This window comes from Takifugu rubripes, chromosome 16 (assembly GCF_901000725.2).
Source record: "Takifugu rubripes chromosome 16, fTakRub1.2, whole genome shotgun sequence".
In the NCBI taxonomy this organism is placed as follows: domain Eukaryota; kingdom Metazoa; phylum Chordata; class Actinopteri; order Tetraodontiformes; family Tetraodontidae; genus Takifugu; species Takifugu rubripes.
In genome coordinates, this window is record NC_042300.1 from 291,709 (window position 1) to 316,303 (window position 24,595).

General features: G+C 44.4%; 1 protein-coding gene across 5 annotated transcripts; it reads right to left on the reverse strand.

The window, feature by feature from the left end:
* Positions 1 to 24,256, reverse strand: mcm9 (minichromosome maintenance 9 homologous recombination repair factor). Of its 5 annotated transcripts, XM_029849219.1 has the most exons (17): positions 24,108 to 24,256; positions 23,115 to 23,295; positions 22,730 to 22,874; positions 20,380 to 20,486; positions 20,051 to 20,257; positions 19,617 to 19,698; positions 18,533 to 18,739; positions 18,279 to 18,404; positions 16,419 to 16,538; positions 16,095 to 16,269; positions 15,359 to 15,561; positions 14,783 to 14,986; positions 13,400 to 13,482; positions 13,119 to 13,264; positions 11,404 to 11,507; positions 1,208 to 1,404; positions 1 to 757 (listed from the first exon to the last, which is right to left on the reverse strand). In XM_029849219.1, the coding sequence occupies exons 1-17, from the start codon at positions 24,239 to 24,241 to the stop codon at positions 707 to 709; spliced, it is 2,472 nt and encodes an 823-aa protein (XP_029705079.1). In that variant the 5' UTR covers positions 24,242 to 24,256; the 3' UTR covers positions 1 to 706. The 5 variants fall into 5 exon arrangements, with proteins under 5 accessions (XP_029705079.1, XP_029705078.1, XP_029705081.1 ...); XM_029849218.1 differs by having other exon boundaries at positions 1 to 1,404; XM_029849221.1 differs by lacking the exons at positions 1 to 757; positions 1,208 to 1,404; positions 11,404 to 11,507 and adding an exon at positions 12,285 to 12,887.
* Between the last annotated feature and the right edge of the window lie 339 nt (positions 24,257 to 24,595).

Here is a 24,595-nt window from a genome sequence, read left to right on the forward strand (position 1 = left end):
CATTTTGAAAAGAGGCTTTATTTCAACAGTGGTATTATATTCTGCACAATCAGCCCTCAGGGACTGGACAAACTGACCAAGTGAGTAAGGGTTAAGGGAATTACAAAAAGATGCATTGTTCAGCCTGACCCAGCTTGAATCACCATCTAGAAGAAACTTGTTTAGACAGAACGCGTTTTAAAGGTTAGAATGCTTCCTCGGCAGCAGAAAGCCTGAAGCAGCAGCAGCTCACAAAAGACCCTTAAACATATCAACACCTCCTTTCTTAGGCCAAATGAGCACTGTGTCCACTTAATCGACATGATAATTACAGGCTGACCAGTGGACTGTTTTAGTGCTTCCTTATATTTGTCCTTATTAGAGGCACTACAAGGACATTATTGTACATTAAGCTTTCTATATAAACATCTTGTTGCTCAAGATTATTCATCACAAATGTAATGTACAAAAAAATTATGCCTGAATAAAATGGTGTTTGAACTTTAACTATTACATTTATTTTTTAGAAAATCTAAGTTATATAAGTTAGATAGATACACACTGAAAATTGAATTTTCACTGAAAATTGTTGGTTCCAGTCAGGAAGCACTGCAGAGCCACACCAGAAGCAGCCGTCCTTAATCTCTTCGTGTAATGTCCTCCGCTTCTTCACTCAAAGTTAGCAGCTCATTAAGCATTGCTGTTCACTGCTCTTCATCACGAATTACTAAGGCTGCGTCAGATGCAACACACCACAGTCCTCTATGATGTGGAGGACCTGTGGTAGTGGTGGTGGAGAACATGGTGGGTTTGTTGGGTTAATATGTTAGAATAATCATTCAGAAGTGGACTCAGAGTTACTGGCCCCCGCCCCACTATCATTGCTCGCGTGTTTTCTCTTTCTTCCACTCAACATACCTCTATGGTAATGGATGGCCATGTCTGTCTGGGGGTTCAGTGAGCCACAAACACTCTGTGGTGTCCTATTTTCTCTGCTATGAGTGTCTGGCTGGTGAACATTCAAGTCCAGATTATAGACAGGAACTATTACTTTCCTTGCCTTGAATTTAAAGGCTGACAGTTTCAAACGAAGGTCTTCTCCTTTCTGTCTGGATGCTGGATCTGCGTGTAGTTCAGTGTTGATGTTTTTAGATCTCCTTTCTACACCTGAGAGTGAGGGATCAGTAGGACTTTTCTGACCATGGCTAACTACATAATTTCCTCTTACCCTTTGTTCATTGTCATGCTGCTGGTTCTGCTCCTTGACGCTTCCTGCCCTTTCATTTTTGGCGATTTTCTGAATGTTGAATGATTTTGAATCAGGATGTGTCTTCCGATGTTCTGTCTGTTTTTGTGTTCTAAGGGATTCTCCTCCCATGTTCTCATTGTTCCCATTTGTCTGATCTTCTGGAGGAGACAGAAATACTGGAAATGGATGTAATCGTGTTAGCATTTGAAGTTGAATCACTGTAACTTGAAACGTTCGTCATATACTGTTTGCTGTTGGTCGAAAATATATACCGTATTTTGCGGACTATAAGTCGCTCAAGAGTTTTAAGTCGCACTAGCCAAAAAATGCATAATATAGAAGAAAAATAGATATATAAGTCGCACTGGACTATAAGTCACATTTTGGTGGGAAATTTCATCTTGTTAGGCAATTTAGAATAATAATGCTGTGTAATGACAACAGGCTGAATAGGGTTACAGTATGCTAACGTAACACATTCAGCTACATGACAATTACCGTATTTTCACGACCATAAGGCGCAGTCTCAGTTATGGGTGCCATTTCTGTATTTAAAACATACATAAGGTGCACCGTATTATTAGGCGCATGCTAAAACATACAGTAAAAATGGAACGGAAGTAAAACAGTGAGTTTCGACACATTTATTGAAGAAAATATTTATTCTTCCGCCACAATACCATCAAAGCTTTCATTTTCTGTATCTGAATTAAACAGCTGTGCTATTTCAATGTCCAACATCCCGAATTCCTCTTCTTCATCATCTGAATCAGACTCACCGACCGGTTCCGCTTCAGCGTTGATGCCGCCTTTTGTGAAAGCTCTTACAATACATAAAGACGGTATCATAGCCCATGCGTCTACAATCCACCCGCATATGGTGGCATAACTTGCCTGCCGCTGCCTCATAGTCTTTGTGAAGGAGTGTTCGCCTTCCATCATCCAGCGCTCTGTCCGTTTCCGTGGCAGCCAAGAACCATGGTGAACGACGACTTCTTGTGCCCTGTTGTGCGTATTGCCACCGCGCTGGTCCCTTTTTTCTCTCCACTTTGTGGGTCAAAGGGATGTCAAAAGTCAGAAGGATCTCATCCATGTTGTTGATGTGGCTTGGCACGGTTATCTTGTCGCGGCAGGAGCTACAGAAGATGGCCACCCTCTCCTGGTAATCCGCGGGCAGCTGCTGCGCAACAGTTGTCCTCGCGCGTGTGGCCGCCTCATAAAGCGAAAACACTAAGATTGCTCGATTGCCATTTTCAGCCGCATATTCGATGGCCTGTAGTTTAAAGCAAGCCTCATACGCGTGTCGCTTGACCAGTGCCATTTTAGGGGATCCTTACACGTAGGTGTGCTGCTAATTGATGGGCGGAGCGTTTACAGTAGTGCACCCACCAAAGGCGCACAGATTTTGGAACTCAGGGCACACACAAGGTGCACCATATTATAAGGCGCACCGTCGATTTTTGAGAAAATCTCAGTGTTTTAGGTGCGCCTTATAGTCGTGAAAATACGGTATTCTGGCCTTTCTGAATCCCGACAAGATGGTTTCGGTTGTCACTGAAGCCCATGCTTAGTCGATCCGTCCAATGACTTCCAGGAAAGTTGCATGGTGCATTCTCCCGGTTGCCGTGAAGCTGTACTCTCCATCCATCATCCACTGCTCCCACAGGTTACGCAAGACTGCCTTAAAGCTCCGGTTCACGGAGATGTCAAGTGGTTGGAGAATTTTGGTTAAGCCTTCCGGGGATGATGGCAGGTATGGAGTTGAAACCTTTTAATTTATCTTTGAACTGTGGCGTGCTGTGCGCGCGCATGCTTTCCATCACAAGTAGGGCTTTGCGTGTTCTAAAGAAGCCATCTGGACGTTTAGTGTAGCACTTTGTAAGCCATAAGTCCATCATTTCTTGATCCAACCACCCTTTTTCATTCATGGCTACGGCAACTGAAGGGAATTGGATTTTTGGCATGGTTTTTCATTTGAAAATGACCATTGGTGGGAATTTTGATCCATCATCCACAACATACCAGCACCACTGTGAAGTGTGATTTAAGATTAAGATTAAGATTAAGATTTTTTCTCACACTTTTTACTATACTCACACTTGTTACTATATTCACTCTCTTTAGCCCTTTTTCTGCGACACTTCGGCCCATGGGAATGTCAAATGTGAGGGGGACCTCGTCCATGTTAATAATATGATCCGGTGTCAAGTTGTGCTCAGTTACATGCTTTTCAACGAACTCATAAAACTGTCAACCTTGGCTTGGAAGTCTGCTGGCAGTTTCTGGCACATCGTTGTCCTTGCTCTGATAGAGAGGCGGTTGCGTTGCATGAAGTGGTAACACCAAGAAGGTCCTCCCGCAAAGTCCTTTGTATTCATCTCCTTGTCAACTAGCTGGGCGTGGAGACGCCACTGCACTGTTGACAAGCCTCTCCGGGCGGCACGTTGTTCAAGCACCCATATGCGAACTCATTCCTCTAGCTGTGGTCATCTAGCTTTTAGCCCGCGATTAGCTTTCCTCATTGCAGTAAGAGTAACCTCCGCTTTTTGCCAGTCCCTCACAAGTTTCTCGCTCACTCCGAACTTTCTTTCTGCTGCTCGATTACCATTTTCCCCTCCTGGGCTACCACCTTATCGTGGTGGAGGGGTTTGCCTGCCCCAATGATCCTAGGAGCTCCGTTGTCTGGGGCTTTATGCCCCTGGTAAAGCCATCTATGGCAAAAAGGTCCTAGGTGAGGGACCAGACAACGCGTAGCCCAAGACCCCCTTATGACAAGTAAAAACATTGGTCCTATGTCATCTGGCGCCGCGCGAGTGGCAGCCTGTAACAACAGCTCCCGCTCACCCTCGAGCTTTTCCTTTACTTTTTTCTTCTTTTCCGCACCTACTACCTTTGTTTTTGGTGCGTTCGGTTTGTTTCATTTACCCTCATCATGCACGTAAGAGTTTACACTGGTGGTTCTTCTCATTTCTTCACTTTTCGATACCGCGTCCGGAGACCCATCGCGGAGCCGCGGCTCGCTTGTTTACAGCAGGGATCAGCTGTTCGCCCTGCGGAGCTCTGCGGCGCTGCCCAAGGAGCGACCCGATGTGCCCCCCGAGCTGAGGAGGAGGAAACGAGGATGCCGCGCCGGGGTCGAGCGCCGTGGCAGGAGGAGACGCTATCGACCCGTCCTGCCCTCCATCGTCATGGGGAACGTCAGATCTCTCCCCAACAAGACGGACGAGCTGGCGGCGCTGACCCGGCATCAGCGGGAGTACCGGGAGAGCAGCCTGCTGCTGTTTACGGAGACCTGGCTAACCGCGCTAATTCCGGACACGGCCGCACAACTTGAAGGATTTACTCTTTTACGGGCAGACAGAAGCAGGGAGAGTGGTAAGAGGAAGGGAGGAGGACTGGCAGTGTTTGTGAACGATAGATGGTGTAACTCTGGGCACATCACTATCAAGGAGCAGCACTGCTGTAAGGACATCGAACTGTTAGCCATTAGCATGAGGCCTCACTACCTGCCGAGGGAGTTCACACATGCCCTCGCTGTGGTTGTGTACATCCCCCCCTCTGCTAACGCTGATGCAGCCTGTGATGTCCTGCTGTCAGCAGTGAGCAGGCTGCAGACACAACACCCTGACGCCCTCCTCCTCATCTCTGGAGACTTCAATCATGCCTCTCCATCATCTTCTCTGCCCAAATTCACCCAGTACGTCACATGCCACACCAGGAACAATAAAACACTGGACCTCTTCTATGCCAACACCAAGGAGGCATACCACTCTCTCCCACTCCCTCCCCTGGGCTGTGCCGACCACAACCTTGTACACCTCCAGCCTGTGTACAAACTTCTTGTGCAGAGGCAGCCTGCTGTCACCCGCACAGTGAAGAAATGGTCCGAAGAAGCCAAGGAGGGCCTGAAAGACTGTCTCAACACAACCCTGTGGGATGTAGTCAGCGACGCCCATGGGGAGGACATTGACAACCTCACCCACTGCATCACAGACTACATTAATTTTTGCGTGGAATCACCGTACCCACCAGGACTGTACGGAGCTTCTCCAACAGCAAGCCCTGGATCACCCCAGACATAAAGGCCCTCCTAAAGGAGAAGAAGAGGGCTTTTGTGTCTGGAGACAAGGAAGAGCTGAAGACTGTGCAGAGGGAACTGAGGAGGAAGATCAGACAGGAGAAAGACAACTACAGGAGGAAGATGGAAAACCAGCTGCAACAGAACAACATCTGTGGGGTATGGAAGGGACTGAAGACCATCTCGGGCTTCAAGGAGCAGAAGTCCCAACCTGTGGGTGACCGGGGGCGGGCTAACGACCTGAACTTGTTTTTCAATAGATTTGATCAGGTACCCACCCCTCCCCCAGCCCAGTCTCCTCTGCTGCTACCCCCGCCACTGTCTGTGCCCGCAATCCATTGTTCCTCCTGTCCCCCCTCCCCCTCTCTCATGAACTTCAGCCCATACATTCCCAACACTTCACACTCTGGCCCATGCCCATCCCCCCCACCAACACCTCCCTGCTCCAGCCTGTCCCTCACACCACACCAGGTGAAGAAGAACAGGGCCAGGAAAGCGACAGGTCCCGACGGCATCAGCTCCAGGCTCCTGAAGTCCTGCGCAGACCAGCTGTGTGGGATCTTCAGTCACACGTTCAACCTGAGCCTGAAGCTGGGGAGAGTGCCACAGCTGTGGAAGACGTCCTGCATCGTCCCAGTGCCGAAGACACCGCACCCCAAGGAGCTCAACAGCTACAGGCCGGTAGCTCTGACGTCTCATCTGATGAAGACGCTGGAGAGACTCATCCTCGATCACCTGCGCCCACTGGTGAGCTCCTTCATGGACCCGTTGCAGTTCGCCTACCAGCCGAGCATCGGGGTGGACGATGCCGTCATCTACCTCCTCCACACCTCCCTCACTCACCTGGAGAAGGCTGGAAGCACTGTGAGGATCATGTTTTTTGATTTCTCCAGTGCATTCAACACCATCCAGCCCAAGGACAAGGGACAAGCTGCAGGTAGCTGGGGTGGATCACCACCTCACAACATGGATTCTGGACTACCTCACACAAAGACCACAGTTTGCGAGGGTGAAGGGCTCCGAGTCAGATCGGCTTCTCTGCAGCACTGGTGTCCCGCAGGGAACAGTTCTGGCTCCTTTCCTGTCCACCCTCTACACCGCGGACTTCTCATACAGCACATCTTCATGTCACCTCCAGAAGTTCTCTGATGACTCCGCTGCTGTCGGCCTCATCACTGACAGGGACGATACGGAGTACAGGGAACTTATTCAGGACTTTGTAGACTGGAGCCTGCGGAACAACCTCCAGATCAACGCTGGCAAAACCAAGGAGCTGGTGGTGGATTTCCGCAGGCGTAACAACCCCCCGCCTGCACCAGTGAACATCCTGGGAACTGATGTTGACGTGGTGGAGTCCTATAAGTACCTGGGTGTTCACCTAAACAATAACCTGGACTGGTCACACAACACAGACGCCCTTGTCAAGAAGGGCAATAGCAGACTGTTCCTGCACAGGAGGCTGAGATCTTTTGGAGTGCAGGGACCACTCCTGAGGACTTTCTATGACTCTGTGGTGGGATCAGCCATCTTCTATGGGATAGTCTGCTGGTCCAGCAGCATCAGGGGCAGGGACAGGAAGAGGATGGACAGACTGGTGAGGAGGGCCAGCTCTGTCCTGGGATGTCCCCTGGACTCGGTGGAGGTGGTGGGAAATGGAAGGATGATGGCTAAGCTGTCATCCATGTTGAACAACACGTCCCACCCCCTACAGGACACCCTGGCAGCACTGGGCAGCTCATTCAGTGAGCGGCTGCTCCACCCTCGCTGTGTGAAGGAGAGGTATCGCAGATCGTTCCTGCCGGCTGCTGTCAGACTGCACAATAAACATAACACCCGCTAGCACAATCTGAATATTATATATTCTGATATGTATATTGTATTCACCCTCTGTACTATGTACAGGTATACGGAGGCCGAGTAACCATTTATCTGGATTATTGTAAATATACATCCTCTTTGTATATCCCAAATCCTGTTCTATTTGATTTTATCTTATTTTTCTCTGCGTGCTCTTGCTGTTGTTGCACTGTAAATTTCCCCGTGTGGGACATTAAAGGATCTGAATCTGAATCTAAGTTTCCCTTGCCTGGATGCAGGTCACCGGGGCCCCCTCCTGGAACCAGGCCTGGGAATGGGACACGTTGGTAAGCGCCTGGTGGCCGGACCTCTGCCCATGGAGTCTGGCCGGGCACGGCCCGAAGAGGCAACATGGGACCCCCTTCCTGCAGGAGGGGCCAAGGGGGTTGGGTGCATTGTGTGTTGGGTAGCGGCCAAAGGCAGGGACCTTGGCGGTCTGACCCCCGGCTGCATAACCTGCCTCTAGGGACATGGAATATCACCTCTCTGGTGGGAAAGTAGCCTGAGCTGGTGCACGAGGTCGAGAAGTTCCGACTAGATATAGTCGGCCTCACCTCGACTCACAGCAAGGGCTCTGCAACCAGTCTTCTCGAGAGGGGTTGGACTCTCTACCACTCTGGAGTTAACGATGGTCAGAGGTGACGGGCAGGGGTGGCAATTCTGGTTGCTCCCCAGCTCAGTGCCTGTATATTGGAGGTTACCCCGGTGAGAGGGGAGCCTCCCTTCGCCTTCGGGTGGGGGGACCGATCCTGATAGTTGTTTGTGCCTACGGTCCAAACAGCAGTGCAGCGTATCCACCCTTTTTGGAGTCCTTAGAGCATAGGTGTCAAACTCTGGCTCGTGGGCCAAATTTGGCCCGCAATGTAATTATATTTTGCCCGTGAAGCCATACCAATTGAATATAAGAGCTGGCCCGCCGGTATTATCGCTTAATGCGCATGTGCTAATACTACAAATACCAGAACACCCTGCTAGTGTTTTGGTGTGAAAATCCACAGTCCACATTAGCTGGTGGTGGTAATGCACCAGTATGTGGCTTGCTAACTACCAAGAAAGAGGAAGTAGTCATAGCGACCTTATATGCTAATGCTAATTCTGGCACGACCCCTCTGAAAAATGATTAAAGGAAAGGCAGAAAATAGGACCTTTCTGAACAGGTAGGAGGCAGAATATCTATTTAGATATGTAAAAGACGGACCTGTCTGTCTTGTATGTGGAGCCAATGTGCATTACAAGGAGAACAACAACAGATGATGCGATAAAATGCAACACCAAGACAAACACAAACAAATGACTCAAAGGTGCCAGAAAGTAGAAGAGATGAAAATGCTTTACATGTACACTACATTAACTTACAATGGCAAAAGACTGAGTGATAGTGATGTGTTTTATTTGAATTTCGATTTTGCATATGTGCAGTAATAAATTATATATTGTATTGTGGTAAGCTTTGCTTGTTCCATGTTCAGTTGTTGAGCAAAACTAGTTTGGGTTCATATCAAAAGGTTCTGTATTATATCTGGAGGAAGATTTTTTCCAATCAATATAAATTTTGGCCCGTGACTTTGTTCTAGTTTTGAATTTTGGCCCACTGCGTATTTGAGTTTGACACCTCTGCCTGAGAGGGAGTGCTTGAGAGTGCTCCTTCTGGGGGCTCCCTCGTCCTCCTGGGTTACTTCAATGCTCACGTTGGCAATGACAGTGTGATCTGGAGAGGTGTGATTGGGAAGAATGCCCCCCCTGATCTGAACCTGAATGGTGTTTTGTTATTGGACTTCTGTGCTCTTCTCATATTGTCCATAACAAACACCTTGTCCAGGCATAAAGGAGTCCACATGTGCACTTGGCACCAGGGCGCCTTAGGCAGCAGATCGATGATCGACTTTGTGGTCATGTCATCGGATTTGCGGCCGCATGTTCTGGATACTTGGGTGAAGAGAGGGGTGTAGCTGTTAACTGATCACCACCTGGTGGTGAGTTGGCTCCGATGGTGGGAAAGGATGCCGGACAGACCCGACTGACCCAAACGTATTGTGAGGATCTGCTGGGAATGCCTGGCAGAGTCTCCTGGCAGAAGGAGCTTCAACTCACACCTCTGGGAGAGCTTTGACCATGTCCCGGGGGAGGCGGGGGACATTGAGTCCGAGTGGACCATGTTCCGTGCCTCCATTGTTGAGGCGGCTGACCGGTGCTGTGGCCGCAAGGTGGTTGGTGCCTGTCGTGGCGGCAATGCCCGAACCCGCTGGTGGACACCAGTGGTGAGGGATGCCGTCAGGCTGAAGAAGGAGTCGTATCAGGCCTTACTGGCCTGTGGGACTCCTGAGGCAGCAGATAGGTACTGGCAGGCCAAGTGGAGTGCAGCTACGGCGGTTGCTGAGGCAAAGACCCGGGCATGGGAAGAGTTCGGTGAGGCCATGGAGAACGACTTCCGGATGGCCTTGAAAAGGTTCTGGACCACCATCCGGCGTCTGAGGAAGGGGAAGCCGTGCAGTGTCAACACTGTGTATAGTGGCAATAGTGTGCTGCTGACCTCAACTCGAGATGTTGTGGATCGGTGGAAGGAATAATTCGAGGACCTCCTTAATCCCATCAATGCGCCTTCCAGTGAGGAAGCAGGGCCTGAGGACAGGCTCTCATATCTCCGGGGCTGAAGTTGCCGAGGTAGTAAAAAAAAACTCCTCGGTGGCAAGGCCCCGGGGGTGGATGAGATCTGCCTGGAGTTCCTTAAGGCTCTGGATGTTGTAGGGCTGTCATGGTTGACTCGACTCTGCAACATCGCGTCGACATCAGGGGCGGTGCCGTTAGATTGGCAGACTGGGGTGGTCGTCCCTCTTTTTAAGAAGGGGGACCGGAGGGTGTGTTCCAACTATAGGGGGATCACACTCCTCAGCCTCCCTGGTAAGGTCTATTCAGGGGTACTGGAGAGGAGGGTCCGCCGGATAGCCGAACCTCGGATTCACAGGGTCTTCGAGGGTGCATGGGAGTTTGCCCAACCAGTTCACATGTGTTTTGTGGCATTTGACTGTGGCTCTTGGGGAGTCCACCAAGAGTATGGGGTGTTGGGCCCGCTGATAGGGGCCGTCCACTCGGTGTCAGAGTTTGGTCCGGACTGCTGGCAGTAAGTCGAACTCGTTTCCGGTGAGGGTTGGTCTCCGCCAGGGCTGCCCTTTGTCACAGATTCTGTTCATAATTTTTATGGACAGAATATCTAGGTGCAGTCATGGTGTTGAGGGGGTCCGGTTTGGTGACCTCAGGATCGGGTCTCTGCTTTTTGCAGATGATGTGGTCCTGTTGGCGTCATCGGCCCGTGATCTCCAACTATCACTGGATCGGTTCGCCGCCGCATGTGAAGCGGCTGGGATGAAAATCAGCACCTCCAGCCCTTCTCAGTTGTCTTTTTAAGCTACTGGTTTTGTTGAAATTTTAATTTTTCAGTGATACAGAAGTGGCAGGTACAGGTACACAAGGCTAGAGCACCTTCTTGTAGTTGTCAGTGTGAAAATAACGAACATGTGAAATTATGTAATATATTTATTTCACATATATTTCACATATACGGTACCGTATTTTCCGGACTATAAGTCGCACTTTTTTTTCATAGTTTGTCAGGGGGTGCAACTTGTACACCTTAATATGTTAAATAAATACATTATTACAGAATTTCACATGTTCGTTATTTTCACACTGACAACCACAAGAGGGCGCTCTAGGGTGTGTACCTGAAGAACGAGTTCCTTTAGCGACGCAGAAGAAGAAGCAGTGCTTTGTCTATGGAGTTAGACTTGATTGTTTGATAAGCTTGCTTGGATGTTCTTTATGCTATAGTTATCTGAATAACTGTTAAAATGTTACGTTAACAAAGCAGACACGTACTCAGTTTGTTGTGGGTCATGTAGCTGAATGTGTTACGTTAACATACCGTAACCCTATTCAGGCTGTTGCTAATCCATTATTATTTTAAATTGGCTTTCAAGATTAAATGTATGTTCTTGGTCTCGGATTTTATCAAATAAATTTTCCCCCAAAATGCGACCTATAGTCCAGTGAGACTTATACATCTATTTTTCTTCTTTATTATGCATTTTTTGGCTAGTGCGACTTAAACTCCGGAGCGACATAGTCCAGAAAATACTGTATATATTTTTTTGACTGGGTTGGTAAATGTACGGGTAAGACCATACCATCTGGTAAAGGCAAAAGAATAGAAAGTCAGGATAAAAGGAATCCTCTTGGCACTTACTGCTACTGTCATGGTGGTATGGTCTGGTGGTCATAGTTGTCCCGCTGGGCTGATACTTGTAAATATCTGATGGTGGGGAAACATCTGAAGCATTGCTTCTGAGACTATGGACAATGAAATGTAAACAGTCTTTAATGACCATGTTACCAAATCATTATCCTACTTAAGGTCTTTCTCTGTTAGTCATGACATTTTCTTTCATTCATTTCTCATTTTCAGCTGGTGTTTTTACTCATCTCGTCCTTATCCACTTAACTGGGGCAACTGGTGGAGACAGAACCTAAGTGGTGATGCCCATACTTCTCTGACAACAGACACTTCAGCTCTAGGTGCTCCCAGGCCAGCTACGAGTCTCTCCAGTGTGTCCCTGGGTCTTACTCGGGGCCTCCTACTTGTGGGACATCTTGAACAGGTGCCCAAACTACCTCAGCTTACTGCTTTCAATGCGAAGGAGCAGTGGCTCTAATCCAAACTCCTCCTGAGTGACTGAGCTTCTCACCCTATCTCTCAGGCACAGCCCAGCCACCCTGAAGAGGAAACTCATTTCAGCCACTTGTACCCTGCACTGTTGTTCAGCCCGTGGACACAAACAAAAGCAAGCCCCTCTCACAGAGTTTGGTTAGAGAGCCCATGCTCTGTGTGGTGGTGGTGAGCCTGACTGTCTCTACTTGGTACCACCAATCTGGGTGACATAAACACCCATGTATTTTTTATTTTCCATGGTGAGCTCATGAACCACCCTTATGGGTCATTGCCTAGGACCTGTTTGTCACCTGTTTTGGCTTAATGGCCCCCAACAAAATAACTCATAGGATCATTTGGCACACAAACCCTGCAACCACAGTTAGACGAGTGTTCAAGGAGGGGGGGATCTTTTTTCTTTTTTTTTTAACCATAATCACAATCTATAATCAGGACCATTATGCCCTGAACTGTCCAGACATGGACCTCACTAGCACCCTCACAGTATGTGCTGGGATCTAACACAACATTCAGACAAATCATTCAAAAATGTTTTGTAGAAACTGGCATCTAGTAATTTTTTCCAAATGTCTTGTGATGTTATTGAAAGTGAAACTTCATAGGAAACAGCCAGAACATTTTCTTTTAACATAATCGTGGGCAGAATTAATTTAAGGACACCTTTAATGTTGAGGTTGAAAATAAGCTCTGCCATTTTGAAATATAGCAATTGCTTTCAAATCAATTATAAATCTACTGTTGCACGCAGGAACATCTACTGTAGCCACACCAAAATAGACAGCTGTGGATGAGGTCTGTGTCATGTAGGCAATGTAAGGCCTCTTGCACAAGCATTAACTATTGGCAACAGCCACGCATCAGTCTTTCTGGATGTGAGGGAAGCTGCCATCAACAGAAATCACCGATGGAAGATGACCATCATAAGAGAGCAGAATCTGCCTTGGTTTCCACCCACAAAAAGACAAAACTCCAACCCGAGTCGCCGCAGCATCACATGGCTCCTAAAAAAACTCCACAAAAATAAAGAAAATCATGGGGCGGTTGACATCTGTTTTTAACATGTGCTGCCAAAATGTTGTGCAGGAATTAAGGAAGAAACCAAAGATGGAAAAAGTGGAATGGATAAGAAATCCAAAAAGAAACCTGTCAATCTTTGTAACTGTACATTTTGAATTTACAACAATTGAAACACTAACAGTGAAACTGGGATTTAACAGTTCAATAGCACTCACCTCTCCAGTCTTTTCAGTTCCTTTTGAAGGAGTGCTTGCAGGTTCAGTTCTTCAAGAAGTATCTGGCATTGACTTTTGTACTGCTCAAAGGGATCAGTGGGGAATGGCATGAACAATGCATTTATATTTCCAAGAAGGGTGCCACCCTTGAAAAGAAGCACATCACATGTGAAGACATGCCTGACATGGCATCAAAGGTCAGATGGGTGTTCTAAACCTGGACAGTGCTTAAACTGAAGCTATTTAGCTTTTCAAACAAATGCAAATGCATTTTTCCTGACCTGCATTGAACACTCCATGACAGAGATGGCCATGATGGCATCCTCTATGGTAACCATCTCTCTGTACATGAGCCTTGAATGTGCTGTAACACAAAGTATTCATTTGAAAATTCTTGGATAACAATAAACGTATTTTAGCATTAAAATGTTTTGGGTATTTTTTTTTAAATAGTGGCGGTGGTAGCTCAGTCTGTAGTCATTCTGCTGTAAAGTGGATGGTCTTCTGCTGCTGTAGATCATCTACTTCAAGGTTCCAAGTGTTGTGTGTTCAGGGATGGTGATCTACATTCCTTGGTTGGAACCGCTGGTTATTTCATTTACTGTCGGCTTTCTAAAAATTTTTAACCCGTCCATTCTCTCCAAAAAAAAATAATGATGCACATTTGGTAGTTCTAGACCACCTGTATTTTTCATTTTCTCTTGAATTTTTGAGTTTAGTCTTGAGTCTAATGATTAAAATTAAACAGATGGAGGTTTGTTGGGTATCACTGAGAATAAGCAATTCATTCTTGGTGAGATCATCATCTTTATTATTACAATTCTCCCTATTAATGATAAAGGCAGGATTTACCAAAGAGTGAGGTCGTGTTCTATGGTTTTGAGAAGAGGGGTGAAATTAAGCCTTAACAGGGGTTGGAACCTGCAGTCAATTGGTAAAATTAAGGATTTGGACCAGTTTACCGAGTAAGCAAGTCAGAAGAGAATTCATTGGAGTGCCACTACCCTAGAAAGTGAGGCCTGTGAATTCTGAAGAAAAAGTAATACATCATCTGCATAAAGACTAATTTTGTGGTTAAGGTTTTTGTTTAGAGTCCTTCTATATTTTTATTTTGTCAGATGTACTCTGCTAAAGGTTCTATATAGATTGCAAAGACTGAAGGGGATAGAGGGCACCCTGGATGAGTGCAGATTAAAATTTGATAAGATTTGATAATGAGTTATCACTGATGCACTTGGGGAGCTGTAGTGTATTCTGATCATGTCTATGAAGGAAGCAGAGGCTGGGGACTCTGAGGTGGACTCCCATCCAAGCCAAAGTCACCAAGGTAGTTAGCAAGCTTCTCAGTGGCAAGGCATCAGGGGTGGATAAGATCCAGCCAGATTACCACAAATCTCTGGAAGATGTAGGGCTGTCTTGGTTGACACGCCTCTGCAACATCGCGTGGCAGTTGGGAACAGTGCCGCTGGAGTGGCACTCTTTTTTCTCTCTCTTTTTTTAAAAAAAAAGGTGGACAGGAGGGTGCGTTCTAACTATAGGGGGATCATACTTCTCAGCCTTCCTGGGAAGGTTGACACCAGGGTATTGTAGAGGCAAATTCAGCCAAAGCATTCACATTATACAACCAAGCATTTATAATCAATTGCCTGAATCCACATCCTTACCTTCGGCAAGTCTGCTGAGACTCTCCAACATCCGGATTGTTGTGCGGGCTGCGTTACGGCCATCTGTCTGTCTCTGCAGCTGGTAGTAACGAGTCAAGATGCTGTTTGCTTCCTCTGACATCTGTGGCTGCAACTGCTTAATTACACTGAAATACACCTTCATCTTCTCGATGGGCCATAGATCAGCAGACTCAGAACACAGCTCTAAAAGAACAAGACACCAACGTGTCACCCAGTTCATCACAAAGCCTTTAATAATTACCATTTTACCATTGTCAGTAACAAAAAAAAAAAAATCCTTCCTTTTTCCAGAGGGATCATGACAGAGCTGTAAACTAATTAACTGGATGTGATGGCCATCAGTTGCAGAAGGGATGCCTTCGATTTTGATTTAATGTCATTTTAAAAAGAAGGACATCTTCTGGGGTTGCTTAGCCTAGAATCTGGTTTGACAGCTCACAGTTACAACAGGACAGGCTGGTCTATTTTACAGGTAGAAATACTAATAATCTGGAACATCAAACTTATTGTAGAAATACTTTTGCAAGACATTCAGTATTTCTGTTCATCCTCTACCTCTAGCTTCCAGAATAAAAGATGAAATGACACGATCCCATTCTGGGTTTCTGTTGTCCATCAGAACCAGAACAAGGTCAAAACGACTGAGCAGAGGGCTGGCCAGAGCCATGCTGACTGAGAGTGGCTCGTTGGGATTTAATTGTCCTTTGGGGTTGGTGGCTGCAAGGATGCTGGTTCGAGTGTTCAATTTACACACAATTCTGCAAAGAAAATAAAACACAGCAAAAGGTCTGAGTGCTAATGTTTAAGATTATCAAATTACTAAAATACCGTATTTTCACGACCATAAGGCGCACTTAAAAGTCTTAAATTTTCTCAAAAATTATTTACAGATTTTGGAACTCGGTGCACACATAACGAGTTCCAAAATCTGTAAATAATTTTTGTCTTTCTCAAAATCCATTTTGGATTCATTTCAGAGTACATTGCTAAATACATGCTAGCATGCATGTTTTAAGCTAGCGTACCGGTATATTTTACCATGCCCGTGCCCTATAATCTGGCACGTCTTATGTATGTGATAAATACAGAAATAGCATCCATAACTGAGACTGCACCTCTTAATACGGTGTGCCTTACGGTTGCAAAAATACGATATTTCAACTAATTCTTTTGACAAACAATGAACAATGGCAACAAAAATGAAAAACACATGTCACAGTTGGCTCAGGTGTGGTTGTCTTTGCATTGCTGAAACATCAGCACAACAGGCGTGTGTGAATAATCTTCGTACCCAGCTTTAGCTACACTAATCGATTGTTGCTCCATTGCTTCATGGATGCTGATCCGCTCATGCTCCTTGATGCTGCTGAATTCATCAATACAACACAATCCACCATCAGCCAGGACCAGGGCTCCTGCCTCCAGGTGCCAATCATTTCCATCTTTAACTGCAGCTACCGTCAGTCCTTCAAAACCATATCATGTTAATGAGCATAGTCATGTGATACAGCAAATAACTTAATAAGTACTAGATTTACAGATTTTATTTGAGAACACCACACTCATCTTGAATACTTTAATAGTTAAGGGTAACTCCAGTAACCCGAGAGCCTACCTGCACTTGTAGACCCAATCCCAGTTGTGAGAATGGAGCGTGGAATAATCTTAGCTGCATACTTCAGGAACTGAGATTTTCCTGTCCCAGGATCACCAACCAGCAACATATGGCATTCACCTTCAAAAGATTTATTGTATGAGAGAAACAGCAGAAGAATAGAAGACTAATCTTGGCCATCACAGACATAAAGCTTTACAGACAACTCTACAGGCTTTCAAACTAACCTCTCAACAAGAAGTCAACTCTTAATACTTCAATGACACAAGTTTACTCCAAGCCAAGGAAAATGTTTGCGTTTGAAAACTTTTTCTCCTGTCATCCATAAACAGTTGCCGAGTAGTGGGTTTTAAACCTTTTCCTGAGGTCGTCATTTAAGTCGTTCAGCCAGAATGCCAATAATGGCATTCTGGCTCAGGCTCTGTCCAATGACAGAGCCTGAGTGACATCCCTTTGTGTTGTGATGATTGGAAGTTTGATAATCACTGTGGAAACCTTCTTACTCAAAGTCAGTTGTTGCATTTGGTAATGTACATACGTTAATAAAATAAATTAAATGATTTAATTTAAACACATCTAATATTTAAAGCTTTATGTTTTTGTATTCAAGGTAAAATGAAGTGACTCATGACAAACCAGTGACTTGTGGAAAGATTGATCAATAACTGGATGGTCCTTCCGTGTGCTGGAATATTTAACACTGTTCTGGATCAGTAAATTGTTCTATTTATAGACCTTTCCCCCAGGCTAAAACAACTTGGGAAAATCCAGCTTTTTTTAACTGATGGGAATAATTGGCATCCACTCCTGGATCAAATGAGTGACAGTTGACCTTGTGGAACTTTGTCCTATCAACAAACAGGATCTCTGGAGATGAGCCAGAGTGATACATTGGGTTCCAGATCACAAAGATTATCAAGAACTTTTTCCCCAGATTGCTCATTTTGGTCAGGCTGACAGCAATGGGAAGAGTCCTGGTTGTTCAGAGTTCCAGCTTAAGTCTTTCTGAGATCTGAGCCTCAAACCAGTTGCCTCTGAGCCCTGGGAAATGGGAATTTTGTGATTGCAACAATGAAGACCATTTCAACCAACCCCCCAAAACCCTATCATGGCAACTTTTCCAGAATTCTGACAAATCACCAGTCACTTCCAGAGGTGTGTTTCCATTGAAGGTACTTGTATGGGTCAAGAGCCTTTGGTGTATGTCTCCACTGCAGGAACTTTCCCCTGAACACCCATTTATGGGGGCTAACCGAGTCCCTTCTCAGTAATTGGAATTTAGATCGGCCCCAAAAACCACTGGGTGGGACTTGAGGATTACATGGAACCAATTGTCGAACCCCATTGTCTAATCTGATGTGGAACCATGCAGAAGAGCATTAGCATGGTAGTGAGGGCTTCTCCTCTCATTCATATCATCCACCGCCTCATCTCAGCAACCACCTGTCTTGTTTTTGCAAATATCACAACACAACACACAGTTTAATATTTAGCACACACTGATGTGTTTACAGAAAGAGCTGTCAACGATAGAGCGTGTGATATTACTACACTTGACTATTGTAATTTTAATAAGTTAACAAGTGTTGATGTCTGAAGTCTTGTGCTCTCTCTGTAGGTATCACTGACGTCTGCCGTAGACTAACTTGCAGCCCTTCTGGGCCCCTCATTTTAGTATGTCTTTGCACTCCTTTCTTTATCAATACACTATCAACCTATCTCCCTCTAGGAGTTATTGTTCTTTAGTTATCTAAATAAGTCTCACAGATAAAAGGGGAAAAATGAAAGCAGTCCAATAGTCTTTACCATGACCACTGGATAAAACCATTCCAACACATAGAAAATGAAGAAATGACATACCCCTGACCTTTGTCCCAGACGAATCTATCCTCTGCACCCCACCAGCCAATACCATCGCTACTGCCAATTTAATAACGTACATGCCAAATATCTGTGGACATAGGCTTAATAGGATGCAGTTCCTTCCTACAGAGAACAATGATAGACATTTTTGTGATGACACAAAACAACTGTATATACAGTGTATATATACAGATAGACACTGATAAAAATGTATGATACATGTATGCACATGCATACCCATACATACCTACCAGCTATGGGGAAATGTTTGTAGCTTTTCCAAAAGTCTTCAAATTCTTTTTGGATGTCCTTCATTGCTAAACCAGAGGTTTGTTGGCTGCTTCTGTTGGCCACTTCTATGTTGTTAGCCTTAAGTACCAGCTCCACATAACAGGGTGCTCCATCATAACATGGTTTCCAGCGCTGGCAGATCACACCATAGACGGTCACCTCATCCCCTATGAATAGTGCAAACGGTCATATCTTGCAGTGTCAGGTACGTCTGCATGTATCTATGTATGTGTCTATATACGTGTGTCTACTCTGAGTGTGTAAGTAAGTGTGTCTCTCATTTGCTTTGGTGAAAGTCATTACATATGTTCCAACAGTTGTGATTTTATGTCACAGCAGCTATACTCAAATCTAAGTGGGTCGTACAGAAATCCTCAACTACTATACATTTGATCAGGCGGGCCAGCTCGGTGGTGGGGATGAAGCTGAAACCTCTGGCGACAGTGGCAGAGAGGAGAACTATTATACTAACTGCAGAGCATCATGGACAATGTCCGCCACCCTCTGCACACTGTCATCCACAGCCAGAGAAGCCTGATCAGCCAGAGGCTGCGCCTCCCCAAGTTCAGGACAAACAGACTGGGGAACTCATTCATCCCCCAAGCCATCAGACTGTTCAACTCCTCACTGGGGGGGAGGAGGGCCAACAGAAGAACTAGAACAACACTACAATAACATAATACTGTGATATCCATTCATTCAGTTCATTCATCCATCTATTCATTTATTTACATTTTTATAGTTTTATATTTTATATTCTATTTTTAATTTATTCTATTTTATTTCTTATTTTATTCTATTTTTATTATCTTTAATAGGTTTAATGGTGTGTAATGGTGGTGGGTAATTTTGTACAGTGCTGTACGTTTTTTTGGAGATGCTAATTTCCCTGACGGACACCCCCTAAAGGGATCAATAAAGTACTCTAAATCTGAATTTAAAATTATATGAAAGACAATTTAATTCCACAGCACCCATGCACATACTGTAGATGACATCGTTAATCGGTCTACTGCTTGATTGTATATCTTTGACAGTTCTCACCAGATTTGCAACAGTCAACCAGGTCGTCTTCCAAGGCTACCACCATAGAACGAGGAATATTACCCATCGAGAGTCTTTGCACCTGTGGTCATAATGCAAAACTTTGATATGATCGTATGCACGCAATACAAAAATGTATATAATTCCTGCTAATTGGTTATAAAATAAATTCAAATGCAACACTGATCAACTTAGTCTAACTGACTTTAAACATGTGTGTATGTGTATGTATATAGGTATGTGTGTATAATGGTCCATAGGTGTGTCTATACACACAAATAATATATACTGAACCACGAATAAAGTGCAGTAGTCCAGCCATCAACAGGAGAGCTGAAACAATGTCCCAAACCTGAGCGTGTGTGTGCAATAAAACCACAGAGACATGTTTTCATAGACCTATACTGTCACTGTGACATGCAGCTTGAACTTACTTGCTCCTGGATCTTGATTTCCTGGTAGTCCTTGCAGGCAGCAAGCTCAGAGTCTCTGTTCAGACTGGTGAATTTGTCGGACTTACAGTCAGTAGAATTAGGGCAACTCATCTGCTGGGTGAAGCTATAAAACTGCTCAAAATCTGCCTGCTTTGTGAAAACATAATGACAACTTGTGCACATATATTCCCGTTCATATTCCAGTACCTATGAAACAGAAAGACAGCACATCTTTAAAAGAAAATAAATTAAAATGTATGGTTAAGGGTCGCTTCTTTATTTAAATACGTAAAGAGTCATGAAAAAGATAAGATTTATTATATGGTTACCTTTGTAGCACCAGTGCATATGACAGTACCAGTGACTGATAAAAAGCATCCCACATCCCTGGACCTTGGAATCGCGTCTCTGGTCATTTCTGGACACACTGGCAAACCTGAAGACACCAGAGAATTTAACATTAAGAAGCAGGACCTTAAGTCCTTGAACTGGTTACCCAAGGTTAAGGCTACCCAGCATTAACTGGATTACCAGTTAATTCACAGAAATGTTAACATACACATACTATATATATACATATTTGTCTGTAATGAATGACCTTTGTGTTGAAATCACTGACTTCAGTAATGCAAAGCTTATTGGTTCAAACGTAGGCCTTTTCAGTGATGAGGAACCGCATGGGTGTGGTTTCGCCACTCAGTGAGAGATTGATTCTGCCCTACTCAAGTAATCAATCATATTTTGCGTGTTGGGGAACAGAAATGTTCCATATGAATAAAGACTGTAAATTATATAATATGTATCCCTCCAGTCCAGTGAATCACCTCCAATGTAGTACTCCAGTTCGCAGGACCATACGTGTGTGTGTATATAGGGAGAGTTCTATAGGAAGCATCCCGGGTTAGTGTGTATATTCAAGAGATCAACCCTCTTTGTTCTAGATTGTACAGAATGGAGTGGAAAAGGGTGGATAGTAAGAGAACTCTATGGCATGTATTCCATATGCATTCATAGATGATTCTAGTTGAAATTACAGAAATAAAGATGTTCCAGGCAACTGGTAAGAAATAGCTACATCCTTGAGCACCAAACAAATTACTTGCTTTTATTAGGAACCTGCAGTGAAGAATCATATTATACTAACGACATGTTTAGTAGCTTTACTTATTTTTAGATTTCTTATCAAGCACCTAGACATCACCTATAAATCATTATATATCATCATCAGTCCATTAAGAACTTCTGCACAAGTGGTGAAAGGCCAAAGCCTAGCTCAGCTTCAACCATATGAATTGAACCATATGTTTTCATTGCAATCGAACTTTTCCAGTTAAAAAAATGTCCTAAAAATCCATTTAATAATCTTTTTTAATAGAAATACGATCCAGCCCCTTGTCCTACAGGACAAGCTTCTACAGATGCGAGTGGACCCCTTCCTGGTTGCTTGGATCTCCAGCTACCTCACCGACAGGCCGCAGTTCGTCAGGATGAAGGACATCACGTCTGACACTGTGGTCAGCAGCATCGGTGCTCCACAGGGGACTGTGCTGTCCCCCATCCTCTTCACTCTGTACACCTCGGACTTCTGTTACAACTCTGAAATGTGTCACATTCAGAAGTTCGCTGATGACACAGCCATCGTTGGGTGTATCAGAGACGACCAAGAGGAGGAGTACCGGTGCCTGGTGAGGGACTTTGTTGCCTGGTGCCACAACAATGGCCTGCAGCTCAACACCTCCAAAACTAAAGAACTGGTCATTGACTTTGGGAGGGACCGACCGAGACCTAGACCAGTTCAGATAGGAACGGAGGAGGTGGAGGGCGTGCAGACCTATAAATATCTTGGGCTGTGGCTGGACAACAGGCTGGACTGGACAAGCAACACGAGGCAGCTGTATAAGAAGACCCAGAGCAGGATGTACTTCCTGAGGAGACTCAGATCGTTCAACATCTGCAGGAAACTCCTCTGGATGTTCTATCAGTCTGTGGTCGCCAGCGTCCTGTCCTACGCTGTGGTCTGCTGGGGGGGGAGTGCAACAAAAGCAGACCTCTCCAGGCTGGAGAAGCTGATCAGGCGGGCCGGCTCGGTGGTGGGGATGAAGCTGGAACCTCTGGCGACAGTGGCAGAGAGGAGAACTATCGACAAACTGCGGAGCATCATGGACAATGTCCGCCACCCTCTGCACACTGTCATCCACAGCCAGAGAAGCCTGATCAGCCAGAGGCTACGCCTCCCCAAGTTCAGGACCAACAGACTGGGGAACTCATTCATCCCCCGAGCCATCAGGCTGTTCAACTCATCACTGGGGGGGAGGAGGGCCAACAGGAGAACCGGAACATTTTTATAGTTTTATATTTATATTGTTATATTCATATTCTATTTTTAATTTATTCTATTTTATTTTATTTCTTATTTTCTTATATTCTATTATCTTTAATAGGTTTGATGGGGGGAATGGTGGTGGGAAATTTTGTAGATGCTGTAGATCTTTGGAGATGCTAATTTCCCTGGTGGACACCCCCTAAAGGGATCAATAAAGTTATCTTGAATCTTGAAATGCTCTGATTTATTACTTATAATTGTTGGTGGGACTACATGGAGCCCTATTCCAGTTGGTTAGTTACATGTCAGAGATGGGTTTTATAGGTTGGTGACAAAATAGAAGATGAAAAGCTCACCTGTAATGCGTGTATGAGGAAAGCATCTCCTAATATCATGAGCAATGGAAAAAGTCTTCTTTGAGACTTCCAGGGCTGTTCTGTGTAAAACCTTATCAAATATTGTCAGAACTTCACTTGGATAAGCGTTGAAATAGTCAGCGACCTGCAACAAAGAAAAACAATGGCTTAAATATAACCATGGATGAAATAAGCGTGATCCACTGTCAATGTGCTGGCTTCACATTATATTTAAAAAGTCTCCAATTAAACAATCCAGCACTTTAAGGTTTGTTACTTATTTTCAAACATATACTGATTTTAATAATAAAAAAAAGGAAAATTACATCCATAAATAAGTTAAGTGAATATATAATTTATTTATCATCAGTTACATTACAATTACCTCCATATTAGCTTCAAACAAAGTCATGGCATTAACAAAAATAGGAGAGTGGTTTTCTTCATCTGCAGTGAGCTGGAGAATGTCCTCCTGATGGTGCTGCCTCAGGTAGCTTTCAAACACTTGCCCAATCAGGGCTTCCTGTGCTTCACTTATCAGCATGAGGAACCTGTGATCTCTGCTCCTATAGGAAAGGAAAAAGGTGACAATATGAAGAAAGTCACACAAGTATTTATGCCCATGAGGATACAGGATGTCCCAACTACAAATAAAATAGCCTCTGTGTATGTTTGACCATTTTTCCCCACTTCAACTGAACTGTAAACCTGCTTTTTTTTCTTTTCTTTTTTTTACTGTCTAAACCAGGTCATTTAGAATACTCACTGAAATATAGCCTACTCTTTCATTTGTTAAAATAAGCTGGACGTGTCAAATGCTTTTTTCCTTCACAACAAACACTTATGCAAACAATTGTTTGTTTAACGGCTAGTACACATTTTCAGCTAAAAAGAATAATAAAAAAAATAATAAAAATCACATAAGCAGAGCGTAACCAGCTTCGTCATAGCTGAGAATTTATTTTACAAAAGTAAAATGGAGATAAATTAGATCTGATCAGGGTGTTCCTGCTGAGGGGCGGCGGTACAGATTTTGAGAATATACTTGAGACTTGAGAATACATCAATATGTCATGGTGCAAATGGACCTGGCCGCTTTTGCCTACGACCGGGTTCGTATTTATACTACGCTATGACGTCCTTTAACGTGCGCCGGCGTAGTTTACGAAAACGAATTTCAAATTCAGTGCACTACATAGTGCAGTCAAACCAACTAACTCCACTATATAAAGAGTAGTGAATAGGGAACGAGTATGTGACATAGCGTAAAAGATCATTAGGATCCAAACAGGGACATGGCAACATAACAGCTTGAAAAAAAATTGACTATCGAATGGTTAAGGTGATAAGCAATAGTAAGTAGGTAACTGTGACAAACCTGTATCTCCCGAAGAAAGAAAGTTTATCGTGTGTGTCAGCCTTTAATTTTAGCCTGAAGATAAACCAATCGGAGTTGGGCGGCAAAAATAACGAACAAACTTCTTCTTCTTGATAAACAGCGTATAAGTACATTACCGCCACCTTCTGGACTGGAGTGCGGAGCGGAATACAGTACATTCAAACAGAAATCCACTTTTCGACGAGCGGTTTGTTTTGAACCATTAACGTAATTATTGATTATTCTCCTTAGTTACAATAAGTTAGCATACAGTAATATGTATGTTATACGAAATAGTAATTTTGACTTATTTAACATTAGTAATACAGTATTAGTTTTATATATAAATATAGGTGTTAAATCAATCATTTTAATTTAAATTTAATTTACTAGTTTTGAGACAGTTTTTTAAAAATCTGAATCACTGTGTGTACTTAGTTTATCATATTGCTTAAAAGGCTGCAAAAAACAAAACTGAAAGCGTTGGA

Bases quoted from the DNA above. Each gene is read 5' to 3' on its own strand.
- mcm9 (XM_029849218.1), bottom strand. From the start codon at position 24,241: ATGTACTTATACGCTGTTTATCAAGAAGAAGAAGTTTGTTCGTTATTT. The intron at 16,270-16,418 runs GTAGGCTCTCGG...ATGGTTTTGAAG, and splicing joins GATTGGGTCTACAAGTGCAG to GACTGACGGTAGCTGCAGTT. The intron at 1,405-11,403 runs GTAAGTGCCAAG...ATCCATTTCCAG, and splicing joins ATACCACCATGACAGTAGCA to TATTTCTGTCTCCTCCAGAA.